The sequence below is a fragment of the Trypanosoma equiperdum genome, assembly GCF_001457755.1.
Source record: "Trypanosoma equiperdum strain OVI genome assembly, contig: ctg_763, whole genome shotgun sequence".
Taxonomy (NCBI): Eukaryota; Euglenozoa; class Kinetoplastea; order Trypanosomatida; family Trypanosomatidae; genus Trypanosoma; species Trypanosoma equiperdum.
Window position 1 is genome coordinate 3,898 of NW_027124713.1, and position 10,682 is coordinate 14,579.

At 49.8% G+C, this 10,682-nt stretch overlaps 4 protein-coding genes and 1 pseudogene across 5 annotated transcripts; all 5 read left to right on the forward strand.

Annotated features, from left to right (window-relative positions):
* Positions 1 to 437: 437 nt before the first annotated feature.
* TEOVI_000351200 (uncharacterized protein) lies at positions 438 to 4,481 on the forward strand (the record flags this gene model as incomplete). The annotated part of the gene is made up of 1 exon (XM_067226405.1): positions 438 to 4,481. The coding sequence occupies one exon, from the start codon at positions 438 to 440 to the stop codon at positions 4,479 to 4,481; it is 4,044 nt and encodes a 1,347-aa protein (XP_067082506.1).
* A 686-nt stretch (positions 4,482 to 5,167) lies between these two features.
* On the forward strand, positions 5,168 to 5,470 carry TEOVI_000351300 (10 kDa heat shock protein, putative; the record flags this gene model as incomplete). Its single annotated transcript, XM_067226406.1, has 1 exon — positions 5,168 to 5,470. One exon carries the CDS (start codon positions 5,168 to 5,170, stop codon positions 5,468 to 5,470), a length of 303 nt encoding a protein of 100 aa, XP_067082507.1.
* A 531-nt stretch (positions 5,471 to 6,001) lies between these two features.
* TEOVI_000351400 (PPR repeat family, putative) lies at positions 6,002 to 7,054 on the forward strand (the record flags this gene model as incomplete). Its single annotated transcript, XM_067226407.1, has 1 exon — positions 6,002 to 7,054. The coding sequence occupies one exon, from the start codon at positions 6,002 to 6,004 to the stop codon at positions 7,052 to 7,054; it is 1,053 nt and encodes a 350-aa protein (XP_067082508.1).
* Positions 7,055 to 7,453: 399 nt separating this feature from the next.
* On the forward strand, positions 7,454 to 8,554 carry TEOVI_000351500 (uncharacterized protein; the record flags this gene model as incomplete). The annotated part of the gene is made up of 1 exon (XM_067226408.1): positions 7,454 to 8,554. The coding sequence occupies one exon, from the start codon at positions 7,454 to 7,456 to the stop codon at positions 8,552 to 8,554; it is 1,101 nt and encodes a 366-aa protein (XP_067082509.1).
* Positions 8,555 to 10,164: 1,610 nt separating this feature from the next.
* TEOVI_000351600:pseudogene lies at positions 10,165 to 10,541 on the forward strand (annotated as a pseudogene). The gene is given in 2 exon segments: positions 10,165 to 10,179; positions 10,182 to 10,541. Coding segments are annotated over 2 exon segments (375 nt in total).
* The last annotated feature ends 141 nt before the right edge of the window (positions 10,542 to 10,682 follow it).

The window sequence follows — 10,682 nt, forward strand, 5'->3', positions numbered from 1 at the left end:
CTTTTGTGACGAAGCTGAGTAATTTTTTTAAAAAAAAGTCTGGTGGTGGTGTCTGTGTCTTGAAATATCTCAATCAGTACTATCCACTTGAGGGGAGCTATGGAAAGTTCGATCCATCACCACATAAACCTTCTAGAAGCGTACGGGCTCCAACGGTATCTTTCTTTTCCCTTTATTTAATTCTGTTCACCAACTCCGTCTCATTTCTCGTGATGCGGCGTATATATATATATGTATTTGTGGACAAATCGTGAAGCCCCTTCACATACGCAAGCAAATACACACGCGCACACGCTGGGGGACAGAGCAACCCCAGGCTTAGAGGTGGCGATATCAAATAAGAGAAAGTGATAGTTCATCAACAACCAGTCAAGAAGGAACCCGTGGGATAGAAGACAACTTCAATACATATTTAAGAGTGAGCACAGTGGGCAGCCATGGAGTCAAAACGCTTTTCGGTGGGGTCCGAAACTCAGCTTCCGCTAAGGTTCCGGCGCAGTTACACCAGTGACGCAGCCGGCATTGCCCAATTGAGAAAAATCGCGAGCGTCGCGCAATGTATCCCGCCCACCGCAATGTACCCGTGGAAAACGGAGTCAGAATTCACGACGCTCATTGAACAATCCGTGATATCTATTACAGCGATATCTACAGTAATTGACAAGCCTGTCGGGTTCATTTGTCTTGACGACACACCGCACACAACGTTGATACCTGGAGACAGCTGGGAGGTTCTACTAGATGATAGTGACGGAGATTGTGATAAGCCCCTATCAATCTTTCCGTGCAACACCCTATGGGTGAAGGCAGTTCTCGTTCCTACATCTACTGCCCTTATGTCAGACTCTACAAATATGACGAAAGAGGATTTAGACTTACAAAGAAAGCTGCTACTTTTCGGCTATTCTTCGGAGGCGCTTCTTCAGCGTTTTCTCCATATTGCGTTAGACAACCTTCCTTCAATCGAGCACCTGTTGGTTCCCTGCCCAATGGGGCAAACTTACCGCGTGTTTGAAAACATCGGCTTCCGCCCCAGGCCTCTGCAACCCTCATCCTTCAACGGAACCGTACTTCATATCAAATCCGTCAGTATTGTGCCGCAGTTGCTTTTGCGACTTGGTATCGTAGAGGACTATGACGATTTTGTGGTTAGGATTCTCGGTGGTGACGGCCTCATCACATCTTTGCCGGAGGAGTTTTATCTTGACGAGCTGTTAAAAGACCAGAATAGCAACAACAAGGTGATTGTCGCCGAGGACGCCGTGACGCACCGTGTCGCCGGAATTATGTGCCTTGAGGCCTCCATCGAGGATCAGCAAATGATATCACGACAGTACTACACCGAGTTGTACGGAAAGCTTCGCCCTATGCGAGGGCAACGCAACGCCTCGAAAGGTGCGGTCACTTCCAATATGGTGAGGATTAAGTTTTTCTACATTGACCCGGCGTACGCGCTGCGGGCTAAGAGTTTCTTGCCGGTCATATACAAGGAGTTTCCGTTCGTTGAGTACGTTATTATTACTCTGCCGTACGACACCGAAAAGCCGCCGTTCCTTGGGGACTTTGATCATATCCCACTTCGCAAATATTACCCCAGGAACTCTGAAGGTTATCTGATACCGCCGCCCGATGGCCTCTGGATCAACTGCAGGTACGCGGCGGATCCAGTGGTCGCTACACCTGTGCGCAGTGAAAAAGACATAACATCCATCAATGTCTTCTTGGATGAGCCACACATGGAATTTTCTCAACATCAAATCACTTTGTTGAGGGAGGATATACAACGCCTGCGGAGCGGTAGGGAAACCCCTGAGGATGTCGAAGAGTCGAACATCAACAGCTTTGTCTTTTCCTTTGTCACGTACACAGAGAATGTAGGGAGTGAGAAACAGTTACCTATTGTCGTTGGCGTTGCCTCCGCGCGGAAAATTTCAGTTAATGAAATGTATAGTTTACGTGCAAACTATGACCTCGACAAGCTAGTAAACTACTACTCGAAGGCCCCTCGGGACTACAGCGAAACAGACGTAACGCTCAGTTCTGAGGAGGGACGGCGAAAGTTCTTCAGGAACGAGGTGAGAGGTTTGCTCGTTCGCAGTTTCTACGTGAGGCCTGTGTATCGTAGTCGTATTTCCTTCTTGATGAGGGAATTGTTGCGACACACAGACTGTGAGTTGGCATTATTGCTAGAAGATAATGCCAGTTCACCCTTCACCACCTTGTTGCATCAGTTACTGCGCATCCAACCTCGACGAGTGGTGGAGAAACCTCGCCCTCCGGCAAGCGAACCGGTATTCACACCAAGAAGCCCAGAAAGGATACCAAGTAAGGATGTCTCACCCCTTGGTTGCCTTTTTGCCGCCACGCGTAGAACTCTTGGGGACCGCAAAAAACTGGTACATACACGCATTATTGTCGTGGGCGCCGGCTCCACTGGTCTGACGTTTCTTTATCGTCTTCTTACCGTGCCGTACATTTGTTTCACTAACCTGGTGCTTATCTCTACTGATGGCATGCCGGAGCATCCTAACCAACAGCAGAACCTCTGGAGCACCGATCGGATGGAACTACTTGAACGAGAACATATGGGACTCACAGTGGGGAACCCTATTCGCGTTATCCACGGCTCTATGGTCGATATTGAAACTGCCCAGCGTTATGTTGTCGTTGACGACAGCACTTATGAGCCGTATGACTATGTTATTCTCACAACGGGTAGGCAATTTGGCGTGCCTCTTTCCATAAGTAGCCTTCAACAACCAGTGCAGCAGCGGCAGCAGTTGTCACGGACGAGCACACCTCCTGGTGTTCTGCCGATCTCTGGTTCGGCTTCTGTAGAAAGGTTGCAGCGGACCCTGTATGAATTGGACCGTAACCCAGAAAATGTCAGCAACATTGTGGTGTACGGCTCCGGTCTAGACGCCTTTGCTATTGCCACATCCATCATCAACCTCGGTTTCTCACCGCAACGTATGGTGTTGGTGAGTCCGGATGTAACAAATCCATTCGTTGACAAGGACGCCTTTGAATGTGTTGTGAGAATGTGGAGTGCATTGGGGGCGAATACGATGCATGGGTACAAGATCAGTCGCACAGAATACGATGATGATGGTACCACATTAACAACCGTCGTTCTTTCACCCGTGCCCGCATTAGCCGCTCCGGCTGGTCCTGGGACCGATTCCAATGCCCGAAGTTCTGTTGAGATCAACTGCAGCCTTATCGTCTGCTGTGAGGATAAGGATATTGACAGTAATGTACTTTCCACACTGAACAGGCGCTCGATTGTGTTCGACGGTCGCGTCACGGTTGAGTCCAACTACCTCACGACGAACCCGTGCGTATACGCAACAGGGCCTGTTGCAATGTTCACACGGCGGTACGGCACGACGACCAGTTTCGATGAATTCAACGCGAGGGACGTGGGAACAAACTTGGCGGAGGTTATACTTGGTACGCTTGGGTTCGAGGAGTTTGCTACGCCAAACCTTCAGTCGTGCACAGATAAGGAGAACGAATTGCTTGCAGCGCATAATGAACTGTACAGTAAAGTCCTCGATGAGAACGGTAGTCGCAACGCAAATTATGGTGTCGACCTTAATTCTCTGTCGGCGGAAAAGGATGCCCATGAGATTGCAAAGCAAAACCAACTTAAGCAACAGCAGAAACTCCCAGTGTATACCACGCCCGTTGCGAGCCGAATTCGTCTTCCTGGGAAGTACGTTTTCTTCAGTACTATGCGCATATTTTTTGACCCCGCGCAGTGCACGCGATTGTACTATTCCTGTATAGAAGACAACAAACCTTATGTAGATGACATAACAGCCTCTTATCAAGTGGCAACACCTGCCGACAGGGGCTCAATATATAAAGACGTGGAGCAGGACCTTCTTGTAATTTACTTGAACAAACACACGCGACTCATTGATGCTGTGGTGTACTTTGGTAATGGCAGTCCTGAGACGCACAACTATATGTGCCTGATTGGTTTGCCTCACTCCTTGTTGAACCTCATCTTTCGCTATAATGAAGCCCGCACGGACTTGCTGGAAAGCGATGATTGCGGCTCCAACAGCAGTATGAGCGGGAGTAAGAGCACCGCAAGCAACAAAATAGATATTGTTGCTCAAGAAAGCACTCTAAATCTCATGGAATATCTTCGGTCACCAAGGTTGCAGGTTGTCTTTTACGATCGGTTCGTGGAGTTCTACGAAAACCTCCGTAAGAAGATGCAAGAGCATGAGGATGTGATGAAAATGAAGCAGAGTGCACTCCAGAGAATGGAAGTGACACCACGTATTAGCGCTAAAAACCGTGCGATATATCTAGAAAAACTGACGGAGATGCAAAAAGACTTTGCACGGAGGGTTCAGTACGAGCTCATCAAATTCCTCCACGAAAGCAAAGAGTACCTGCCACAGATCATGTACCTGCCAGACATTACGGAGCATGTGGAAAAAAATGAGGGTCGACAGGAGTGATTACTGCAGCGTGTGACGGTGTGCAACATGAGAACCGATGCTGTTGTTTAATCCACTGAGGGGCGCAGCCAAGGATAAGCATTCCTATATATATATATATATCATTATATGTAATGCATACACATGTTTCAATCACTGCTGAGTCCTTCGGCATCTCTTTTTCACCTTTCGCTTATCATCTGCACGCCCTCTTCTTCATTCCGTTTTCACTCCCTCTCCTCTTGCCTCCGGGAGAATCCCCTCCGTTTTGTTGTTGTTTCCGTCTATACTTGCTCGGTCAAATAGGGAAACTAACAAGAAAGTGGCACTTATAGGGGTTGAGCTCCTCTTATCAGGCTCCCTGATGGCAGCAGCGGTGATCAAAATTGTCACTTCTGTCTTTGATTAGCATTTTGTTATTTTTATGCATTGCATATTGTTTTTCTTCTTGAAAGGTATATATGTGAACATATGTTTGTATTATTATTGTTATTATCACTTATCGCATTCCCTTTTACTGTGTTCAAGGTTCTATACGCTACAAGTAAAGTTTTTTTTTCTCAAGGGCAGGGCAGCCACCAGATAAAGGAAGGGAAGTAATCTGCTTATTTGAATCGAACAACAAAAGCTATAAAAAGAGCAGCTAATTACAGGCAGTTCCGTTTACGACTAAGCAGATTTCATTCAGCAACTAAAGCAACACAGGTATGCTCCGCGTTTCCATTCCCGCACTCAAGACGCTGCAGCCTCTGGGCTCGCGTGTGCTGGTGAGACGCACTCTGGCAGCCAAGCAAACAAAGGCCGGTGTGCTCATCCCTGAGCAAGTTGCTGGTAAAGTCAACGAGGGTACCGTTGTCGCTGTGGCGGCTGCAACAAAGGACTGGACACCGAGTGTGAAGGTTAATGACACTGTGCTACTTCCTGAGTTTGGTGGAAGCAGTATTAAGCTGGAAGGAGAGGAACTGTTCCTCTACAACGAAGACTCGTTGCTTGGTGTTATCCAGAATTGAAGGGTGGACAGTAACCGCTAACGTGCATCACGTCCCACATGTGGGATGCGAAACCCGCTATTTCCATTATCTATTTTCTTATTATCACTATCACTATTGTTATTTTTAATTACTGTTCGGACAAGTGAAACGATTTTCTCCACTTCCTGTGTTCGCCCATCGGTATGCATCGGATTTTGGGACACTAACATTCATCGCATTGCGCGCGCTTGACGCCCCCGGCACCGGGGCAGTTGTATCAGTTCACTTTTTCCTAAATTTTGGTCACTACGTTTCCCTTTTTAAAAAAAAATTATTCTTTCCCCGGCAATCCCGTTTCGCCACTATTACGCCTCGCATTGGGATGCACAGTGGCAAAGGTTGTCCCACGGGCGGTCAACTAGTGTGGGATACGTTCCCATAATTACACATTTGTGGTAGGTAAAAGCACGTTCGGTATTTTCAGTGTTGCACAGGAGGCCCTAGTGCAGTTCTGCAACGGCGTTGCTGTGACTTCTCTTGACTCGTTTGTTGCATGTGCCCGCGGTGGAGATGTTTCGCTATCGTTGCCGCAACGCTAAAAACCTGTTGCTGATGCGCAACATACGCCGTTGGTACACAAGTGCGGGCAACGATGAGAGTCTACCATCCGCGCAAGGACCACCGTTGGCAGGCGTTTCATCACCAACGCTGTGGAGGAACGGTGGTGTGCTGGGCGAGGGCATGTTGGGAAACCCACGTGTGGCAGCAACAACACCGCAGGAGGTGGAGGAAACGTTTCGCTGCTCCGTCCTTGCCCGTACGGTTAGCAACTTGAAATTGCGGCGTTACCTCCAGAAATTGGAACCAAAGGATCACACATTAGTCCTTGCGGCTCTTCGTGGAGCTCAAGCTGGTGGGCTTCGATTGGATACGAAAACTAACGAAGTGGCCCTCTCTAAGCTGATGGATGGAGGCCAACTGCAGGCAAGTATGGAGATTTATCGGAAGATGATTCAGAATCGTATGAATCCAACAGCAAACACATATGCCACGCTTATGCACATGTGCATCGAGCGGGATATGCCGGAGGCGTGCCAGAAACTTTTTGAGGAGATGGTCAAGCGTGGCCAGTCACCCAACACACGGAACTACGAAATGTATATTGGGTCGCTCGCAATGGAAAATCCGCCCAAATGGAAAAATGCTATTGAGGTGTTTGACCGCATGTCACGGGAGCGTCACGGCAAACACCTGACGGCAGCAACATACGAGTCCCTTATGCGCGTCTACCTGAATATGACGCCATTTGACTGGCGGGTGGTTTACAACTGCTACTATGAGATGCGCTCTCGCCGACCCCAAATTCAGCTACGGTGGGAGACCTATCACTTGGTGGCGGAAGCACTGCGCCGTGGTCAAGCAGGGTACACGCGGCGCCTCATCACGTACTTGGATGCGTGGTTTTGTATAACGTACTTTCGCTCCTGGGAGTTTTTCATGGGCTTCATGTTTTACATCTGCCTGATGTTTCTTATTAAGGGTCTTATTAGTTGGGTGGTTGTCTGGTACTACGGGCGCGCCGTTAACGCAAGCAGGGGTGCGTCGGAGTCTGTCATCTTATAGGGGCGCCCGTAGCACCATACAAAGAGGAACGAGAGCGTAATACCGATGCAAAGCGCCTTTGCGGCACTGGGAAGAAAACAAGGTGATCACGGGCAGCTTGGATGGCCGTATTGAAGGAGGGGAGAGGTGAGGAATGCCCTTCGTCTCGTTGTACGGATAAGTGACGTAGTGCCACAGAGCAACCGATTCAATTTTCACGTGCGGGGGCGGACCAGCTTCCGCTCTTGCGTGGTGGTGTCCAAAACACTTTGTCTTGTCATTCCTGCGCCCCCCCCCCACACACACCCATTTATCCTTTGCGGGTCCCCCTTTTTCTCCCACGGTAGACGGGCGAGCGATACCAGTTTAGCTTATTTAACGTTATTTTTCCCGATAGGACCACCCGCCCCTTCTCGCTTAATGCCTGAGCAGTTGGGCGCGGAGGCACCGCAGCACGTTGTCCCAGAGGGGGACCAGAGCGCAGGATCTGAAGCCGGGAATGTCACGAGGGGAACCAAAAACCACGATGACAGCGATCCTTTTGTCTCACTCCGGTACATGGAAGACCGGAAGCAACTCGAGACACAGGCGCGCGCTGTCGTAACGGCGTTACTTGCAGAGAAAGGCGAGGTGTACGTGCAAGGACTTCTTCAAGCAGAAATACAGCGGGTGAAGAAAAAGGAATCGGAAGCGGCGGCGATAAAAAAGAAGATTTCAGCAGCCACCAAATTGGCGGGAGAGCTGAAGGGGGATATCCGGCGGGAGACTGAGGCGAAGGCAGAAGAGGAGCATATGTGCAAAAACCTCCAAGCGGAGATGAAACGACGAAGCACACTCACAGAGGAAGCTACAAGAAGGATGGAAAGCCGCCGGCTCACCCTCAAGAAAGATGTGGAAACCAGCGTCCGGGACGTGCGGGAGAAGTATGACGATCGCAAGCGGCAGGCGATGGAATTAGTAGAGGAGAACAAGCGCCTTACTGATGAAGTGGCCAAGATGAGGAAAGAGTTCGACGAGGCTCGCGCAACATACGCTGACACCTGCAAGGAACGCGAAACCTATGTGGAATCTCTGATACGTTCCTACCGTGAGGTGACGAGGGAGGTGGAAACGCTGGAGGCTAAGATAGCCCTTGTGCGCCGCGAGCGGCAGGCATCAGAGCAGCGAAAAGCCTCTCTGGAAAAGCAGCTGGAGTCGTACAACTCACAATTTGGCTCCTTGTCAGAGGGACAATCCGTTGAGGATGCGGAAAGGATGGCTAAGGAGCAGCGTGAGGAGGCGGAGGCGAGAATAGCTCAATTAGAAAGTGAAAAGAAAGAGGCCAGTGAGATTCGACTCAGACTTGACAAGGAGACTGCGACGTGGCGTGCAGCACTAGCGGCTCATAAGCGTGAGCTTCCGAGGTTGGAGAAAGCCAAGCTGGCAGCAGAAAAGAGATGCAGACAAGCACAGGAGAGGGCAAGGCAACAGCTGAAGGAGGATGCCACAACAACAAAAGACCAAGAGGATGGCGGCATGTAGAAAACAGCCTCGCTGTACTATTGAGTGGCAACCTTTTCCGCTCTTTCCATCTGCTTTCCCAGGAAACGCGCGGCTGCATGTGTCGACTTCCTCTTGTATTGTGTCTGTCATACTGTTCTTCCCGCCCTACGGCGTGCAAGCACGTAGGGTTTCCTTACCCATCTACTGTTGTGCTAGACTTCGCTTTCCCGATTCTCCTCTCTCCGAATACTCTCTTATTTCTTTTTTTTTTTCTGCAGTGAAGGGGAGGTAAGAAACGGGAAGAAAAAGGTGTAGCTCGGATGTGGGAGTTGCGGTGCCGTGACCCCTCCGCCGCAACACGTATATGACTCCTTACGAAGCAGTCGGCATGGTTTATTCCTTTTTTTTTTTTGCCAACCGATGGTAGAGAATGGTGATAATAGGAGCTTAGAAGGACAGTGTCCAGCTTTATGCACCCTACTCCATTATATTCAGCATTCCACATGGCAGACCTTTGAGCACCCGTGCCACGCATCCCTTCAACTGGGGAAGAATCGAAACATTAAACCGCTGCCGCCTTGTTTCCCTCACCGACCCTTCTCCTCCAGTGCGCAGTTAGTGGTGCATCGGCGTGTTCGCTCAAGGTGGCTCCTAGTCGTTATTCCCACTCAGTCAGTTGGGCCGAGAAGTCTGTCGTTTCCTGTAGGAAAATATACCATGAAGGCCCTGGCGATGCCGGCCACCTCAACGTGGTGCCAGGGTCCAGTACCCCGTATCATCGGGGGAAGCCAAGAGCCAGCAAGCGTTCCTTTCATGGGGAACACTGCTTTGCTCCGGCTACGGCATCATATAGCACAGGGATCAGCAGCGTCTTGCTGGGACACCGTTTTTCATTTGTCGGTCCCTGGGCAAAAAAAAATGCCATGAAGGGGTCGGCCCCGCTTACCAGTGACGGGGCGTCGTATCAATCTTTGAAGTCCACGGGAAAAGCGTTATCCAACGCTGCCGCCGTCCAAATTATAGCTGGGACTGAGGGACGATATATCTCGCTTCCGCTCCATCAGCTGTCGCCCCTTGCGGTCCATTACGGCTACGTATTTCGCCTCCCTACTGAAGAAACGCCTCCTCAAGCCTGCTCCAACCCCTTCTGTTTCCTCCGGCTCCTTGTAATATCTATCACCTCCCCCCCCACACACACACGCACCCACCGCCGTTCCCGCTGAATAACTTTCCTCTCGCTTCTATTAACATGGCGCGTGCAGACGCTTCAAATAGGGAGCCTTTGACTATGGGAACGCTCGTCGCTGGTATCCTCAACCCATTTTTTCCCGACGCTTTTTGCGTACGTATCCGATGGCGTCTGCGGCCGCCGCCATTTCGCACGTGGGCAACTCTCTTTTACGCCTAAGCAATGGTGGATGGCGGACCCTTCATGGATGCTGATTTCGGTAATGCTCAGCTATTCTCCGTGACAGATGGCTCGGGGGTATCACCTCTATTTACGCTCCTAGAAACTATTTTCGTCGGTAATGCCTTCCTCAGATCTGTGAAGGTCGTCCTGTCCGTCGGACTGCAAAACCAATTCGTTTTGTCTGCGGGTGCCAGCCGTTCTGTTGTCAAGATTTTGACGGTGACTCCGCGACGTTTTCCCTTTGGATTGTTTTTGGCGCCATCTAACCCACTACAGATGTAATGGCATCGTTGGTGTTTTCGACTGCCATCGACACGTATCTTTACCTATTTGCGGAGCTCAGGTGCGCAATGTTTTGGTGAATTCGGACATTCCACAATTCTTTTCATATCCCTTTATAATGCTACATTGAGCAATATCCAACTACAATATCTTCTAAAGTTTCGTATCATTTTCCAAGATGTTACATCGCTGTGCGTAGAACTGGTAACTTCTTTTGAAAGCAGTGCGCCTCTGAATGATGTATATCAAGTTGGAACTTCATTGTTGGTAACTGTTAAACTCTTTTCCATCTATCAATCCAATATCAGCGTCATCACCCTTCTCTTCTGGAATGCGGGTGTCTCAACCAACGTAATGTTGTCTTACGTCGGCCCCAACGGCTACTGAGTCTTGATCCTCGCTCAGTCGCTACAACGTTCCAGGGGTTGCGTCGGAGTTTCCGGGAGAAATGAGTAGAGGTTGGGGGGGGGGGGG